Source organism: Rousettus aegyptiacus, unplaced genomic scaffold (assembly GCF_014176215.1).
Source record: "Rousettus aegyptiacus isolate mRouAeg1 unplaced genomic scaffold, mRouAeg1.p scaffold_m13_p_6, whole genome shotgun sequence".
Classification (NCBI taxonomy): Eukaryota; Metazoa; Chordata; class Mammalia; order Chiroptera; family Pteropodidae; genus Rousettus; species Rousettus aegyptiacus.
In genome coordinates, this window is record NW_023416309.1 from 47891205 (window position 1) to 47910805 (window position 19601).

Below are 19601 nucleotides of genomic sequence, written 5' to 3' on the forward strand. Positions count from 1 at the left end.
TCTCTCAGGTTTTATCTGACTAAAAAAAGTATTTATTTCAGTATTATTTTGAAATGAACTTTTCACTTGATATTGACTTTTAGTTTGATACGTCCCCTCCCCCTACCTCTTTCTGCACTTTAAAAGTATAATGTCATTATCTTCTGGCCTCAATTGTTTCTGGTGAAAAATTAGCTATCACTTATTATTTTTACCTCTATATGTAATGAATGGTCTTTTACCTTCTGGCTGCTTTTAAGAGTTGCTATGCATCTTTGTGTTTTAACAGATAGTTTAATTACGTTGTACCTAGGTTTGTTTTTTCATAGCAGGTGTAAAGGTTTACTGAGCTTCCTCAACCTATGGGATGATCTTTTTCATCAGTTTTATAATGTTCCAGTTATTATTTATTCAAATATTTCTTATGCTCCATTTCTTTTCCTTTTATGATTCCAATTACAAATATGTTAGGTTACTTAATATTACTTTACAATTCTTGGATGCTTTTTTTTTCGCTTTTTTTTTTCACTTTTTTTTTTTAATCTTCGGGTTTGTTTGGGTACTTTCTGTCAGTCTCAAGTTTATGGAACCTTTCCTTGCTGTTTCCAGTCTGCTCTTAAGTTCATTTAATGATATCATATCTTTAAATTGCATTTTGATACCATGTTTTTTTGTGCTATTGTTTCTATTTGGTTCATTTTTATAGTCTCTCTTTCTCTATTGAAATTCCCCATCTCTTCATGTGTATTATGCATTTTTTCTACCATATTCTTTAGTGTTTTTATGATAGCTAAAGTCCACGAGTGATAATTCCAGTGTATAGATCCTCTTTGAGTGTGCTTCACTGACCATGGGTCACATTTTTTTGATTTTGAGGTACATAAGAGTTCAAAAACTTACTTATTAATCACAACTAGAAAAGGACGAAGCTGGGATTGGAGACTTTGGATCCAGATGCCCAAATTGGAGGCCTTTCTAATTTTTCATTGTTTCTTCAAAGGACAAGAAAATAAGAATTATAGAAACTAGCCTCAAAACTCAAATAAAAATTAATGTATGTTTATAATAGTAAATGTATTCCAAGCAGAAATAAGGATAAACAGAAAAAGGAATGACTTCCTCAACTTTGCATATCGTGGATGAGGTTGGGTACACTTGGCTTGTGCCAGACTCTGTAAGAATCTATCATCTTACATCTCTGAGTGTAACTGGAGCTACCATGTGTACAGATAATTCAGAGAAAATTGGGGGTGGGCCCCTCAGATGATTAAAAGGTTGGAAATTAGACAGATGAAGAAGGGTCTTGGGATCATTTTCCCTGGATGGAAAACTGTGGCGTTATTAAGTGAGTCTCCTTAAGTCTGTGAATGGCCAAGTATGGCCAGCAGCTGTTTCTGGTCTCATCTGTAAGTGTAACTATGGTACCATATACTTATGTTTAATATAGGGAAATAATTCCTGACAGTGACCAGTGACTGTTAGCAGACTTTATTTGTGAGAGTTAAGGAACTTCCTTCCTGAGATCTTTATAAGATACATTCAGTTTGCGATGATGTAAGGGAGTCAGGTACCCTAGAGGACCTCTCAAGGTCCCTTCTAGCCCTAAGGTTCTGTTGTCGCATATTTATAGAGTGCCAAAATTGGCTATGTTCTTTTCAGAGAATAGAATTACATCCAGTCCCTGTCCAGGACTATCATAGTCAAAATTAGACAGATCAGCAATACCTGGGTTGCCAAATCAAGTCAAAGTTTAGTGGGCACATGTCTAACTATCTGTGAGTGTGTATTCTCTTCAAGAACATTAGAGAAGGGCCTAATGGCATGGTAAAAGATCTGTAGTTAGTGCAAAACACTCCAATGAGGTTTGTGTTTGGTTCTTTTAGGCATTTTTATAAATAATAATTTATAATTATCTTTTAAACAGTCTAATTTAGAATTATTGGCCTCAAAACTTTTTAACTCAGAATGAAGGAGAAAAAGAATTGCACTGTATTACCAAACTGTTTTAAATGGGAGATAATATTCTGTTACTTTGAACTGATAACTTCTAACTTTTCTAACCATGGATGATTTAGAGTTCATTCTAATATCTAAACTATAAAAGAAAATTATGTTGCTAATTTAAAACTGTAAATAAAATCCTATAGTTTTACTGAAAAAGTAAAAATCACCATTATATGTGGTGAAAATGAAAAGTTTAAATTCTCTTAATTGGAAAGGAATAATGTTCTCCTATTTTTGTTTAACATTAACTATTTTGTTATATATCTAAGCAAAGATTTATTTTGACATTTAATCTCAGATATTAGCTAATTGCAGATTATTAGTTTACCAAAAACTTCTACTTCCCTCTCCCAATAATATTTTCACACATTTTAACTATTTTAAACTTTGGAAGTAATTTCAAACTTTCATAAAAGTTTGAAGAATAGTACAAAAAACACATATACTCTTTACCTAGGTTTACCTATTGACATTTTGTTCCATTTGCTTGATCATTGTGTATGCTTTATTGATCTTTCTTTCTACTTGTATTTTTTTCTGAGCCATTTGAAAGTAAGTTGCATATATCATCTGTTCATGTTTTTAAAGTAATGTAACTTTATAACTTTCTTCAAAGTAAAAATAACTTTTCTCAGGAAGCTCTATTATTTACCAAAATGTAGAGGCAACTTGGAGCATTATATTTCACCTTGCTTTTGTCCTGTTATCTATTTTATCTACTATTCATGAAGTCCTTTTCATGCCTTGTATCTGGAATGTATTATTTTTTTTCAGATTGTCCTTTAATAAATTCTCAAGTCTTTACATAAGTGCCTGTTGCTACAACATATGGTACAGCTTCGCCATTTGACGTATTACAGAATTTTGTAGAGTGCCAAATTCTTACATAATTTTAATTGAAGAAAACTCATTTTCAAAATGTAAATATTTTCATTCGAATAATCGAACTAGTTAGATTTCTATTTAGTAAAATTACATGGGTTCGGTCGAAGTTTTCGAATGTGAAGTTTCTTTATTTTCTATTTCAGTTTGATAAGGATTTATAGGGCTGGATTCGCAAGTTTGCATATTTCCCTCACAGCAGTTTCTGATTCCACAAATCTAAGACTGGATTTCACTGAAGGAGAAGCTACATAAGATCTAGAATAAAAATGCAGCTTATAGGAAAAGGAATGGGATTCAAGTCAGACAAAAATAATCAGGGAGAGAACTCAGCTATTTTATATACTGATGGGCAAATTGATATTATTTTCAAGTCACTAAACATTTATTACTGTATTTTTATTGATGTAATTTATCAACATCTTAAATGTCTGTGATTAACACCATCTTTGAATAGATTGACTCTGAATATTTTTTCAAATAGTCTTGAGCTACGGCAGAGATTAGGTGTAACAGTGGTGAGGTCAGTTCTCTAAAGTTTTCAATTGTTCTTTGTGAATGATGGTGACACAGGCTCAGTGAGAATGATGATGGTCTCACTACTCTAATTGGCCATTTTGTGGGGAGAAGTACTACCTGCATTCCTGGAAGGACCGTAGATCAGAAATCAGACTCAAAAATGCAGCATAATGTCACCTTCATCACGTAGCCACTGAATGTTGACTCACAATTTTATTATTCTCATTCTCGTCAGATAACATATAATTCCTGTCTGTTAGTGTTTTTTCTCATATATTTATTAATAGTAAGTGTACTACATGCTTGCTTTATGTTAGATCACTGCCAGAAAAACGAGATAAAATTAGTTCCAAGAATATTTTTCTTTCTGCAACACCAACACTCGGATGTACGATCTGTAGTAATTCTTATTCAATTGAAATACAGCAATTTGTTCCTGTCAGTAGAGGATAGGTTTGTTGTTTTAAATTGCCAGGTTTTGTTTTTGCTGGCATGTTCCCCAATACAAATTGAATGGCTGACAAAAATCTATTTGTATGATGGTTCAATCTAGATAAGTGCCCTCCGTTGCCTAACGGTACAACTTGGGGTCTCAGAGATAAAAGCAAACTGAATGCCAGGCTTGTGGCAGAGCTTCTTCGTGCAGATAACAGAAGTAATCCATATTCCTCAGGTCCACAAATCAGACAGACAAAGAAGAAATATGCATGTACATTGTCTCTTTTGAAATGGTGTTCTTTTAGCTTCTACTTAATAAAAAAAAAAGTGAGAATATCAAACTGAGGACAACAATAAAATACCTATTATGAGATATGCCTGTATATGAAATTAAAGAGAAATGTGGTATTGACTTAGTGAGTTGGAGAGAAGTCTGTTGCTTAGCATTTTCCCATAGTATATTGGCTTTCATCAAATAAATTTGCTTCTTATTTTAACGTGCCTATTCTGAAATAAATTGTATCTTTAGACAGCGATTCTTTTATAGCTTTGATATTTTGCTAGAGGTAGGGTCGAAGGGGTCTCTCTTACTCCCTAAGATGAGAAGCTGAGAATTTGAACCCGTTGGCTTACTTTTGCCTAAAAATACGTCAGTCTTTCCATACAAGTATCTCTTAAATATAATTCATGTATTTTAAAAAAGCTGAAATATGTGGTAACGAAAAGTTATGAGGAAAGAATTGTGACTAGTGCTTAAGATAACAGACATCCTGGAAATATGGCTAAAAGCCCCAGGTTTAGATATTATGAAAAATCAGAGTCTTTGCCAGCCTCTAGGTGGTATTGGTGTAGATGAGATCATTCAGATAAGTGATAAGATTGCTAAGTAAGGATGGAGACCTGCCCTGACTGAGAGAGGAGTTATGATAGAGACTGAGAAGGAGAGACCAGGATGGGAGGAATGGCTAACTGCTAAGGTGAAAGTGGTAAATACTGTTGGGTGCTATCAAGAGGTCAAATGAAAGAAAGGATTGAAAAGTGGCCATTGGAGCCAAAGTAGGTATCATTTAAGCAAGAAAATTAATAAGTATTGGATTATGAGCCAAAACATAAAATAAATATTTATGAGCCTATACTGTTGTTCATAAATGAATAATAATTAAATAGGTCTCCCGTATAGAAGAATGCCAAATAATTTATGTCGATACTCCTCCCTCAAGGAAGTGGAGCATAATTCTTTACTCCTTAAATGTCGGGCATGCGCAATGAGTACAGTATGGGAAGGAGGAAAAGACTAACTTTACAGTGGGGAAACCTGACATACACTCCTTCACCCAGGTGATCAAAGTCAACATCAACAGGGATCACTCATGTTGGTAGTATACACCTTTGAAAAGGTGTGATGAAAATAGCACTTACTCTGTGGTCTTCCTCCTCAAAACCTATAACTCCAGTCTAGTCATGAGAAAACTTGAGACAAATCCCAGTTGGGGGACATTCTGCAAAACACCTGACCATTACTCTTCAAAACTGTCCAGGTCATCAAAGACAAGGGAAGTCTGAGAAATGATCATAGCCAAGAGGAGCCTAAGGAAACAGGACAACAAAATGTAATGTGGAATATCAGCTGGTGTCCTGGAACAGAAAAAAAAAAACATTAGGCTAAGAAAATCTGAAAAAGAAAAAGTATGGACTTCAGTTAATAATAATGTAGAGTAGTGAAAAATTAATTCATTAATCATGACCAATGTACTGAACTGATATAAGATGTTAATAATTGGGGAAACTAGATGTGGGTTTTATAGGAACTCTGTACTAACTCTGTAACTATTCTAAAATAAAAAGCTGATTTAAAAAATGTAGCCAATGGTTGTGACAACTAGAAGTCTTTGGTGATCCAGGGGGTGCCGTGGCACTATAGGAAAGCATCCAGTTTGTTGCAGGTTGAGAAGTGGACATGAATAAGTGGAGTAGTGCTATAGAATACTCTTTCAAGAAGCTTTGCCAGGAAGGGAAGGATGAAGGGAGGTTGGGCATTAGCTGGGGAGAGCAATATAGGATAAAATAACTTTTTTAAATATATAAAGCTGGGGTACACTTAAAAATGTTTATATTCTTGAAGGAAAGAACCAGTAGAGTGACACATTGAAAATACAAGAAAAAAACCCCAAACATCTAATTGATGAAGCAAAGCCCCTGAGTAGGCAGGATTTTATTCTATTCAACGGAAAATGGAGAATTTGGGGGGGGAAAACATGTTAATGAATCAGGTATGAATATTTATATTTACTTTATTGTGTTTTATACTTTTGGGTCACCCTGGTATAGAAGTAATGTTCAGAATGTTTTTTATAGAGAACTTGGGCTAAATGAATTTTGTTTTATTGCCTAAGTATCACAGTTTTATTGGCTATATTCATAAAGCAATAAAGGGCATATTGTACATCTCTGAACTATGAGTACTGTAATCTCACTATAACACAGCATATTCTACAATAAAGAATCTGTCACAACATGGGTCCAAAAGTAAATACCATGGAAAAATTATTATAAAAATGTTTGGCTTGTTCCAATCTAGAATTTTAGAGCAACTGCACAGAGAGTCACCAGATCTCGTGGGTGAGCAGGCAGTTCTTAACACATCTTAATAACTTGTGTGGCTCCTCTCCTGCCCTATGGGTAGATTATTGTTGCTTTATGGTGCAGCCTTTGAAGATTCATCTTGAAATTTATGTAAGTTACACCCAAAGGTGTGGTTGTGACTCACCCTCTGAGATCAGATGTTTTATTCTATCAAATAAAAACATTCTACCTTAAGCATTTGTCACCCTTGAAGTTTCAAATTTATTGTCAATATTCTAGGTGTTGACTACAATATAAAAGTAAAGCTTTGGGTTGTTCGTTTATTTTGGAGGAAGGTAACAGGAAACATAACCTGCAGACTAATCCACTTTGTAGATGATGAGCGATGAGACGGCCTGCACTGGTGGTACCGTAAACTGCCGAGGCTTTGAGAAACAGACTCTGCCCTTGTTCTGCCTGGTCTTTCTCAGCTATTGGTCTTAGGTGGATCACCCAAGGCTTTGAACTCCTCATCACTAAATGTGTAGGCTGGTCTAGGCTATGTCTCTTGTCACTGTCAACCATAAGATTCTGTCATTTATGTGATACATAAATGTGCGTGGTATGTTCTGTGTCACTTGCTCAGAATCCTCAAATTCATTTGTTCTTGAATATCCAGATCTCTTGAAATTAAGGCTATGGACAGATTTTCGATGTCTGATCACTTTTCCTCCCTAATGCTAGGCAGATTACATAGAGAAACTTAATTGTATAAATGTATATACTCTATTTCAGCAGTTCTTTTAAAAATACAAATGAACCATTTGTTCCATAGCATTTATTTGAGTGTCATTTTTCAGTGGGAGCGTATAGGGTATTTATATATCATTATCAAACAACATAGTGAATGTTTTGACGTTTTCATTATTTCAGGTACAATCTATGGAGTTATTTTGTTTTCTATTCAGAAAGACTTTAAAGAATTAGATTTTGTCCGCTGCGCGCTTACACTATTCCAGATGTTGACGACATCTGGGCATTCTATCATGAGTTGATTTTCTGAATGAAGTAACTTAATTATTGATTGACAAGCTAACATGATTTAAGACACAGCCACACTGTGTTCAATAGCAATGGCAAAGTCATAAATACAAGCATATGCAAGCAAATGGGGCCGTGATACTAACTCATTCAAGTTGCATTTTGAAACACTAATACTGAACTTAAATTTCAGGTTTAAGTTTAAAAGTGCTAGAGAAGGAAATGAAGAGGTGCAGTTACACGATTTTGGAGCACTCTGTTTTACAAATTATTAAATGATGTAGCAGCAGTACAGTCAGAGTTCCTAATATAAATAAAAGTCTCTTCTTGCACTGTGAATCACAAACAGTTATTATTCCATATGGATTGCACATGGGTTCGTGTGAGCCTCTACGTATATAACCTCATCATATGCATGTGTTCACATGTGATACTATAGCTAAATTAAAAAAAATAAAATTAAGAGAAATGTGGTATAATTTATCTTATTTACAGCCCAAACATAAATGTCCATTTCAAAGTTGTAAAATGTTTTTGAAATTACAAGCAAATATAATAAATGAGAATGATTATAATAGAAGATGTTAGTATTTAAAATTTTTTTAAAAAAAATTTAAAATAGCTCTTCCTGGTATTACATACTCAAGAACAATGGGTTGTTTCAGTGTTCTCACGCTGACCTGCTTTTCTAACCATTGGTAGCCTAGCAGCGGGGCATATTAGTATTTTCTCTCTGGTGGCTTGCATATGGTCCATTGGCCATGAGTTTATGATGGATAGAAAGTGTACTTTCCCTTTATTAACGCTACAGTATTGGTGACATATGGCATGTGCACTTTCGGGCGAATGAGCTTGACCTTTAACTCTAAACAGTCCCATGAGCAAGAGCAAGCCGTGTTTAGTGGAATGATTACTTAAAAGAAACAGATTGGAACTTATTTTCTCTGATAACATTAAAGAAATTCAGTAAAGTTTTTACTTTTGAAAATCGTCCAAAAACAGTAGCACCAAAAATAAGGAATTAGGCAAAACGATGTAGTGGAATTACTGGTTTAAATAATATGATCTTTTAAAATCTATTTTTCATATATACTGGCACAGCATTTTTTGGGAAAGGTGGATTAATTTGTACTTTCAGCCATGTACGTGTACTAGTTTTATTGCATCTTTTCCAATATTATCAGCCAATATTTTGTTGAACATCCTTTGCTGGGTTCCCACCTCCAAGGTACTATGTATGATAGGTTTGCATTTGCTTATAATATTTAAATCCTCACAACAGCACTGGGAAGTAAATCACCACTCTTAGAGATTGAGAAAACTGATACTCAGAAAACCTAATTTGACCGAAATCGCAAACTGAAATGTTATCTCTGTTCTCTTCACTCAGTGCCCTGTCCTTTTTCATCCGAACAACTTTTCAAGGATCAAACATTTACCAAACAGTTTGCTTTGCTTTTACCTAAGTCATGTAGTATGGCATGTTTTAATCTTAAATTGCCTTTTGCTAGAAATTAATATAGCACAGAGAACACAGTGATAAACAAAATTTCATAAATATCTTTTTATTTTTTCTTCCCAAATTTAAGTTTCTTGTCCTGAATTGATGAGCCTTTTTAAAGTTATGGGTTGATGGTGGAGTGTGGATAAAAGGCTGAAATTGGCCATGGGAAATAGTAGTGAGGTTAAAATGGAATGCTTTGTGCCAAAGATAGGTACATTTTAGAAAATGCCATCTGGGCATTATAGAAGTATGATATTATTTAATTAGAACCAGATAAAATTAGGTAAGAAATGAATGCCAGAAATTATATGACTAACTAATAAATATTATTTCACAGTATACTGTAGATATCCCAGAGTGTTAATTATAACAGAAGCAGTTAAATTCTTTGGAGCAGTTAAATTCTTTGGCTATGAAAGCATAACAGTTTTTAATAGATGTATCACCTGGTAACCTTGGGCATTATTAAATATATGGAGACTGAAAGACATGGTAGAAGCAATGGAAAAGTCTGGCCAGACTGCGTAATTTGTTTTAGACTTATGGAGAAATCTATTAACCATTTCTTCTATAGACCAATTTGATTAGGACATAGGACAAACTGTTCTTTCATTACTTACCCAAACCATACTGTACTTGTATCAATTATTTGGCTGTCTGCAGCACATAGATTAGAATAAAGGCCTTTCTTAGTGTTCGTGAATGTTGTGGATTACTGATTAGTAATTAAAGTGTTGAATGAAGAAAATTAGGCCAAAATTGAATGGAAATGAGGAAGTCTTAATTCTGTGATACAGATGTTAAAAACAGATTGTCTTGAGCAGCCCATTCAACATAGTGACATTCTACATAACCATGGAGTGTTTGCTTCCCATGTAAGACTCAAGCCCAATACCTTGGAGATGGCTTCCGCTCCCATGCCTTGTGATGTAGCTGTATGGGTATTAATTTAGTGAAATATCCTGTCTGCCAGGTGTGGGAACTAGCTGATTTTATTGTAATACCAGATCATTACTTAATTCATATGCAACAGAGTGCAGCACATGGAAAGCATTATAAATCTATTTACAATGTGGCTGGTCTGATGATAACATTGTATTAAATTCCCAGGTGAGGCAATTTAAGCAATTGCTTTGCCATGTGCATGCCTTGGAAATTAAATTCTCATATATGCTTTAGTAATAAACCAACTTCATTGTTATGCTTTTGCTAGTGGTAGGTTGTAGAATCTTCATTCTGGTTATGTATACTGTTTCATATGTAGAATTGTACAGAAGGTGGTATCACAGATCATAGTTCTTAATTAATTTAAGCTAATTTATTTTGTCTTCTAGTTTAACAGTGCTTGTCCAGGAACATATTCAGTTCCATTGGGAAATGTTAAGGGTGGGTGGAGTAGATAGATTGTTTCAAGCTAAATTTCTAGATAGAACTGAGCAAGGGTATATGCTTGAACTTGGCTTTAAGAAAATCAGCCAGTCAGCAAAAGTTGTGTTCATATACCAAGTGACGATTGCTTGGAATCTGAAACTCTCACTTTCATAACCCAAGACTTACTTTTGTCATCAGTTTAAAATAGCCATTGAAACTTTGTGGATCTCACTTCTTAGGGATAACAATCAGTTGTTAATCTGTCTATTTTTTCTATAGTTCATATATGGTCTGTAGATTTTTCTGTCAGTGTCTAGTCCACCTAATTGTATAAGTTAGAAGAAATACGCTTCACACAAACACACAACTAAAAGTGAGGAATGTTCTTATATTTAACATTGTGTGTATGTGTCTGTGTGTACGCGTATGTGTGTGTGTGCACACGCAGCAAATAATGTCAGTTGAAGCTTTTTCACCCTTATGGTACAGACCCAAAATTGCACTAGATTACAAACTGCATAGAGCTTCTGTCTTCTCCAGAAGCCACATATAAAGCACCAGTAGACAGTGGTAACTGACAACTAAGACTAAAAATGTTGACAATTTCTTGATTTGCCTGGTTAGCTTATGTATAGAAGTCATTAACTATTTATAAAATGCATTATGAATTGGGTTCCTTCAAACTGTAGCTGAGTGTGTGACATTTTCAGCTCAAATTCTCATGCTTGCATTTGGCTAAAGTACAAATTTTATACAGTTGCTAATAAAGTAAAATTATTTTAGTGTATCAAGATACAGTAGATGTTTCCAGTTTCATTAACTTTGAATACTACAAATTAAAGTATCACATTAGTGTTTGGTAATGTAGAGTGAGGTTTTTAAAAGTTTCATAAAAGGTAAAATAATTTATTGATTTGGAGAGGAAAATTATCCATAAAATAAGCAGTTTGTCATTCAAAGGAATTTACCTTTGGGGGGGGGGGCGGTTATTCAATTAGTTTAATGATGACCCTGCAGGCTAAATTATGGTTGATTACAATCAGCTTACTTAAAACTTCAAACCATAAAAAATTAGGAGAAAAATACTAATGTAAGACATTTAAATATGGTTCTTAATAAAACAAAGTCTTGATTTAAAAAAAAAATTATAAAATGAGACTCGAATATGAAGTTCAATTTTCAGCATTGGTAGTATTCTTTTCATGAGGAGCCATTTCTGATATTTGAAATCAGTTGTCATTCTTTAGCAAAAGTCAGCCCTATCAGAGAGAACATTTTATAAACTGGGCATATCATTTATTTAATTACATCCAGAAAGCTAAGCAAATGACCAGTTTTTACCATCCCAATGGCAAATAAAGACAGTTATAGAGACCACCCTTCAACTGTGGATAGAGCCTTAGTTCTCCTCTGTTGCTGAGCGTGTACACCCCTAATTGCTGGTTTTGAAAAGCAGTGGATCCTAACCAAAACAAGATTAGATATTTAGGGATACATGTTTGTAATTTTCTTCTTCTTTTGAAGTACAGTAAATCAAAATAAGAATGTAATATAATTGAACAATCTATGCCAATTTGTTGGTATTTTGGTGAAAAAGGGAAAAACAAAAACAATCTCCATATGATATTCTTGCATACTGTGGAATGTTTTAGTCCCCCATAGTGCTGAAATGAATAATTAAAAAGGCAGCTCTGATACCACGGCCTGTTTAAAGGTTCTCGTGTCCTTTAATGCTGTAAAATACTTTTTCTTAGCTAGTTTGGAACTACCGTAGTGGGGATCTCCACATGGGCAAAAGAAAGGCTTGGCTTGATCTAAATATTGTGGTAAGGCCATGAAATGAAATGTCCTTGTAATTTAGCATTTTTCAATACAATTCTTTATGAAGTCAGTAGAAATAGATAATTAATAGCAACTTCAGTAAATACAGTAACAGAAACAGGCTTACTTAATATGCCGTTTGTGGTGGTAAGAAGATTGGCATGTTCACAAGTGAATGAGTTGGGTCACTCCTAAATTGTAGAAACCTCTGATCTAGAGGTCATTACTGACCTCAGGCTAATGACTTAGCTTTTCTACTTTGTCCTCTCTACAACATTGTTGTTTTTATTTATCTACTTACAGACTTATTGCATTTGCCAAAATATAAGATATATATTTGGAGCCTTGGATATATATTTGGAGGCTTGGGGTAGAGTCAGGGCAGGGATGGAATGCTACCATGTCCTTAATACTGCATCATTTTGCAATTTTTGTATCTGTTTCCTGAGTATATCCAGAGGCTAATAAAATGGTGAGGAAATTTTATGTGATAGAATGAGTTCTGAGCTGTGAGTTAAGACCCCAGGGTTCTAGTCTGTTTAACCAAAGCTACCAAAATAACTCCGTGAAACTTTTTTTCTCTTAAAAAAAAAAAGGATGTCTAAATTTATTTATTCTTATTTATACTTCATTCAGCCCTTTTCAACTGAGTTCTGCTGGAGAATTAATCCCCAATGCCCTAAGGCTTCTGTTCTATGCAATGAATTAAAATCTCTCATGTTTCATTCTTGGAAGAATTGAAAAAATAGTTACCGAAATCGTTTTCTGTGTTTTGTGGTTCAAACAAGGAACCCCAATTGAAAAAGGCTGTAACTTTTAAATGATGTAAAATCTATTGTTTTGTTTCTTCCCGAAAGTCCTTGTAAATTCTAATGTAATATGATTTTATATTTAAAATCTTATGGTCTCTGTGTGACAAAGCAGTGTTAGGCACTCAGTAGTTTAAAAGTCTTACTTAGAAATCTTGCTGACTTCTGCTCACAGATTATGGGTAGTCCTTTTAAACTACAATAATTTTACAGATCACAGTTGAATAGGTAAGACATTTTAAGTTCTAAACTATAGATCCCAAGTGAGAAAAAATTACCATTTTTCAACTGCCATTTTTTAAATTGACTGTTTTTGCTTAGTTCAGAAGCAGAAAAGGTAGCAAAGTGACCTGTAAATCTGCATTTAGGTGTGAAATAGTGATGCTGAAGTAAGATCTGAGGACTGTACTCTCATTTTCAGAGCCTTTTAATTTTTCCAAATGTGTGCGATTCAGACAATTCCTGAATTGCTTGCAGACATGTCCTCCTGACTTTACAGGTAAAGGTGAATTTCTTGTAAAACAGAATTTCAGAGTGTGAAGCGTTGACTCATAGCCCCCTTGTCTTTATTTACTGGGATTGTGAAAAGTTGACTCAGCCTACTTGCCTTGATTTACTGGGATTAGGAAATTTAATTTGCTTTACCAAACACACACACACACACACACACACACACACACACACACACACACACACACATATTCTCCCATACTTTTCCTTAGGCCATTATTTATAGAGGACTTAGAGACATTTAAATTATTGTTTGGAAATGAGATGGGCTTTTAAATTATCTTTTTTCAGTTTGTCATATCACAGTAATGAAGGAAATACAGATGTACTATTTGCCAGGCATTCCAGTGTACATATAGTTCCAGCTATGTTATCCTAGAATTAGTGATTTTAAAGATCTATATTATAAAATCCATTTCCTGCCATAATATTAAAGAACCCCATATACTTTTATTTTATTTACAGTCCAGTGCGTTTTGCAGATACACCTCTTATGTAACCGTATTTCCTTCAGCTTAGTATTTCTTTCTGAATGACTGTGTATGGAGTAACATACCAGTTCCGATCCATTTGTGAATATTAATGGTGTACTTACACAATGCAGAGTTTTCTCTCTGTATTAGCATTTGAAAAACTTCTAATTTACATTAAACTTCTCAAGTTCAAGAACTTTACACAACTTTGGCTTGCAGATTTTAGCAAATAGGTTTCCATTAGGGGGCTCTCGAGGTTTGATATGATCAGCATTGATACCAATAATGCTTCGAAGCTTTGCTCTCTAATGTTCATCTCGCTCTCTCCCTTTTTGTTTTGTTTTATAGAAAAGGTCACGGATTGCCTACAGTGACGAAGTGCGCAATGAGCTCCTAGGGGATGATGGGAATTCCTCAGAGAACCAGGTAGAATGCTAATCAGGAAGGCCCGGTGGGTGGCTGGAGGGTGAAGGAGGTCACTGGCACACTGGGCTCTCAAGCTGCTCCCTAACAGTGTTAGCAACAACTCATGTGGAAGTGATACTGTTTAATGCAAAGCTGGAGTCTTAATCAACTTCAAAATGTTTCTTGGAGATCTTACATTTAACCCTTTACCTTGTGATCACTGTCTGCTATCTTTAAAAAAAATCTTTTCTTCTCTTTTCTTTATTATTTAGTACTTAAGGAATAACTTGAAACACACTGTTTGCAGACAAAGCCAAGGTCTTCACCTCAAACACATGTAAAAGGAATAAAAAAGTACACAATGCGGCTTTGATAATAATGCAGTATAATTAAATCAACACTTGCAGCAAAACAAACGAAAGTAAGCTTTCAAAATTCAACAGGGCAGCCCAGTCTCCTATTGTGTAGCTTCTTAAAAATACATTCACCAAAATGCAAATCGTAAGCACCAGCGTGGAATTTGGATACTCTATATAGAGTTCCTGGCTCTGTCAAATGATTAATAATGATAATGATGGTGAATAAGAGTAATAATCATAATCATAATAATAGGAAATGTCATCTTGCAGTTTAAGATCGGCATAGGTCAAAAATAAGATACAATGTCTTCATAAAGGGGCCTTATGACTTGGCTGTCAATCCTCACTGGAATCCACAGTGATGCCAGGACTCTAATTAATGTCCCTCTTCTTCCTTTGAATTAAGACTGCAGATTTCATTAATTCATAGAGATCATATAGATGACTTAAAAAATGTTTCAAGAACCTCAGTACAGATATGATTTTTAAAATGCCTCAGACAACCCTGGCGACTGATTCTCTCCGACACTTTTCAAGAAAATAAATGATTGGGAACCTCACAAGCGAGACCCGAACATGTTTATTAATGTTACTTTGGCAAGTATTATAAAGGTCTCTACTCTGTCTAAATAAAAATGGACATAAATTATTCATTGAATAAACCAAAATTTTAATAAGATAGTAAAACAATATTTATACACATTATAAAAATTGCATAATTGTATTTATCATTTCAAATTGATTGTATTATTTTAAAACTACATTACTATCTACTATGATGTAATTATTGTAAGTAGGCATATTGCTTAGGTGATGAAGGTCTCCTCCATCCACTGACCCAAAAAGGGGGAGAAGAATCACCGAGCAGATTTTTTTTTTTTTTTAAGATCTCACCTCCTCCACTATTTGGATGTTATCAGCTTGAGTTCAGACATGTAAATACTTTAAGATTTGACTTGGGATTTCAGCCTCTCTGATTGAAATGTGAGAATAGCTAAGGGAAGAAAATATGGAGTGCATCAAACAGAAAAGGGTGATGTGATAAAGGGATTTTACTTAGATTAAATAACGAAAGGATGAGAGAGAAAAAATATTTTTTTCTATTTTAAGTGAGACTTAGGTCTCTCATACCTCTTGAATGAATGAACCATAATTTTATTTCTATCTTTACTGTAAAAAAAGCATTCTTTTTTATTTAAAAAAAAAACTGAATGCACAGTTCTCTTGTCAATTCTCTGAAAAGCTATAGATCTTTCCCTCACTTAAACCTACTGCCTAATCTAGAGGAAATGGAAAGGAGGAAGTATTCCTGTCTCAGACTCTCATTGTAATGGATGTTGAAGTACTGTGACAGGGATTCCTTTTTTTAAAGCATGTTCACTTCTCTTAATGGACATTTTCTATGCCGAAAACATTTGTCTTACGTACATATAAGTATGATTTTTGTATGCCTAAAGAAAACTATACCACAGAAATAGATTGAGTTCATATTTTCTGAAATTTTCAAATTATATTTCTGTCATTTTCAAGTGATTATACTTGATTACAGAACTTTCCACCGGACTTGTATAAATCAGACTTACAAATTCTGAAAGTGCTTGGAGAACCTGAAGTTCAGTTGTAAGGAGCTGTCACTTCAATAAACAGAGTATGATAAATTATAGTCATGAGACTATGTAACTGTTAGATTATTACTTATGTGAACTTTTCAATCTAAAATTTGAATCAGGTTTGAAAGTTCAAAGAAACCACACTTAACTTTTGGGATATTTAGTTATCAAATGTAGCAAAATTTCCATATCATAATGAAGAAATTAAATTTTGTTTTGAGGCTCTTTATCATAATAATATAGGAATCAAAATTCCTCCAATTAAAACATATCCTTAAACAGGAATGTCACTCTTTATTCTGTATCAGTATTCATTCAGACTAAGGAATCAAAACGGAAGCCCTTTCTTTAAAGGAAAAAAGGATTTTAAGTTGGGTCTTCATATTAATTTTTGCAGCTCAGTGGCTGAGAAGATATTTTTTTTTTTTCTGGATAGGGATTACCTGTAATTTATATAAGAAAATATTTTCTGCCTACAGATAAGTTCATTTTCAGGTTAATTGTTGATACATCGATTTTCAGAACTTCTTGGCTAATCATAAACTTAATATACAGAGAAAATGTGGAGATGAACAAAATAAGACAAAAACAGTAATATTCGTTTTATTGAAATTGAGATATCTCAATTTTTTAAAATAATAAAAAATTCATAGTAATGATTACAAATACTATTTAGTTACTTTTAATGCAATATATATATCCTCTCTTTGTGGAGATTTAGACAGATGTGAATGCCATAGCTATTATTTCTCATTCTAACCATGTAGAATGCATTTTTTTTAGGCATCTAAAACCTGGCTGTGTATACACATTATTATAATCTAACAATTAACTAACGAGTGTATTTTCTCATATATATACGAGAAATGTTTATATATGTGTGTGTGTGTGTGTGTGTGTGTGTATACATATATATATAAACATTTCTGCCATGAGTAGAAATGTCAAGATTTCAGAAATTAAGACTTTTTCAAATGCATCTTTAATGTCCCTCATATAGTACACAATTTTACTTAATTCTACATTGCTTTGTATAAATTCATTTCTGATTCATAGCTATTTCATACAATCAAATATAGCTCTGCTATACAAAGAAGGAACAAATTACCTACTTTGTGCATTCAAGTTGGATCATCAGCTTTCTAAGGACTATTGTCTTAGGCATTATCATTCTATTCTTTTTACATGTCATATTTTTCATTTCCTATGGCAGCATTTTAATATTTGAGAGAGTTAAGTTTTTTAAATATAGTGATGCTATATTTAGAGTGGAAACCTTAATAAGTTAACTTGATTTAGTTTCATGAAAACCATTCTTAGAAAAGGAAAAAAGCATCTTGTAGAATTAAATCTCTTCATAGTGAAGTATCATAATGAGGCAAATAAAATGTTCCAAGTAATACTTTTTAACACTAATAGGCTCCCAGTTTCCATATGCAAAATACATTGGTCAGTGAATAAATCTAAGTAAATGAAATTTGAGTAAATCCTAAATAGAAGGTCCAAATATGTATATATAAAGAGAAGGATATTTCTGAACGTGCCAAAAATTTGTGGTAAAGCAATATTTAGCAAATAAGATTGCTTAATTTTTTAATACGAGGTTCTCTTAAGTTCCGATTTGGGCTTGCTGCGCATAAAGTGTGTCAAACTTCAGCCACAGACCAGGGGGTGAAGTCGGTCAATTTAATTCCCCAAGATCTAAAGAAGGTCGGTATCATTTCATATAGCCCTGGCAGAGCAGATCATTACCAGGCACAAATCTGTTCGTTACGTGCTGAGGGTTTATAGCAAAATAAATAGACTGTCATCATAAGTTCAGAAAATTGTGTGTTCGACCCACGATAATGTGTAAAGGGCGTTTAATAGAGTTCAGCATTTATTCGTTATCTGTATGCGGACAGAGACGGCAGTCGCGTTATCAGCTTTAAAAAAAATTCGGTAGTTCTGGGGGTGGGGGTCACGTGACACACCTCACACACAGAGGCGCGCGCGCATGAACCCTCACATACTCTGCAGTGCAGTTTTGATTTTAGTCACAGCAGAAGGCTTAACCACAAGAGATTCCACTGGTTCAAACCAGCGTAAACCAGATTTTTTCAGCCCACAAAGGAACAGATTACCTCTTGTATCAAATTCTGCATTGGAGGGAAAAAAAATCTTTGTTTCAAAAAAGACGTTGATTATCATAACTCAACATGGTGGCATGGCACACTTTCATGTCGCCCATGATGGAGCTAGTAACTCGAGAAAATACGAAATCACTACTTTCAGTCTAGTCTAAGCATTGTTAATTTTCAAAAATAGACCATCTTTTGTTTACTTGAATGAAAACTCTCAGCCCTAAAAAAAAAAAAAAAAAAAGATAAAGATTAAAAACCCTCCCATTACCTAGCTTAGCTACAAATCCGGTGTAGAGCTTGAATGCAGCCATGCAGCACAAACAAGATAGAACGTTTTTTGTTTGGAACCTATTGAAAAAACAAATGGGTAGCATTTTTAAACACTCATTGATTATGGCAGGGTGGCATGCCCCAAATGGTCTCCATTGCTGAGGAGTAGTTTTAAACTTTGGCCCTATAAGTATCATAGTCAAGCGAAGAATGGTGTCCTCAGAAAGAAAAGATAGCTTGTGCGATCAATTCCCAGATCGTCTCCTTCTGAGAATGAATGTTTGCCTTTTTCTCCCATGATGTTCGCATAGCAAAGAGAAGGATTCTGATGTATGAGTGGCCAGGTATTTCAGTTTTAAATTTTACTTCTTCTGGGAAAGAATAGAAACTTGCCACATGAAACGATGAGGTGTTTTACTCATACACACTGCAAGGTTGATGAGAGAATGAGCATATTAATTAAAAATAATGACTTCTTGTTATATTTTGAAAGAACGACATTAAAAGTTTCAATTTCACTAAACATACTATGAGACATTATGTAATAGGTTCTGTACCCTTTTTATAAAAGATTCATAATAATTTTGAGATCTTATCCTTTTGTGCTTGCAAAACTTTTCATATAACAAATGAATTAACAGAATAAGCTGGAATGCATGCTGCCTTCTTTGAATTGGAGACAAAAACAGCATTAAGCACTGAGAAATCCGGGCAATAGTAAACATGATACTTTTAGAGAGACTTATAGCGAGCAATTTATAGCACGTTTCTCCCAAAGCAGTAGTTTAATTTATTGGCCTGCATGTGTCAAGTATTATAACAGATGTTACAGATAATTGGATGTTTAAAAATTATCAGTTGAAGACCCGAGTTGCTGAGGATGCACATTTCAGACCTAGAATGTGGTTTATAGTCTCTTAT

The 19601-nt window shown here is 34.0% G+C and overlaps 1 protein-coding gene across 7 annotated transcripts in view; it reads left to right on the plus strand.

Annotated features, from left to right (window-relative positions):
* Positions 1–19601, plus strand: part of VTI1A (vesicle transport through interaction with t-SNAREs 1A) — a 319856-nt gene that overhangs the window by 53417 nt on the left and 246838 nt on the right. For 6 of the 7 annotated variants that reach the window (XM_036222044.1, XM_036222040.1, XM_036222046.1 and 3 more), the window contains exon 4: positions 14262–14339. The exons of the other annotated variant lie outside the window; for it this stretch is intronic. In XM_036222044.1, the coding sequence (XP_036077937.1) occupies positions 14262–14339 (78 nt within the window). The remainder of the gene's footprint in view (positions 1–14261; positions 14340–19601) is intronic. 7 annotated transcript variants of the gene reach the window in all.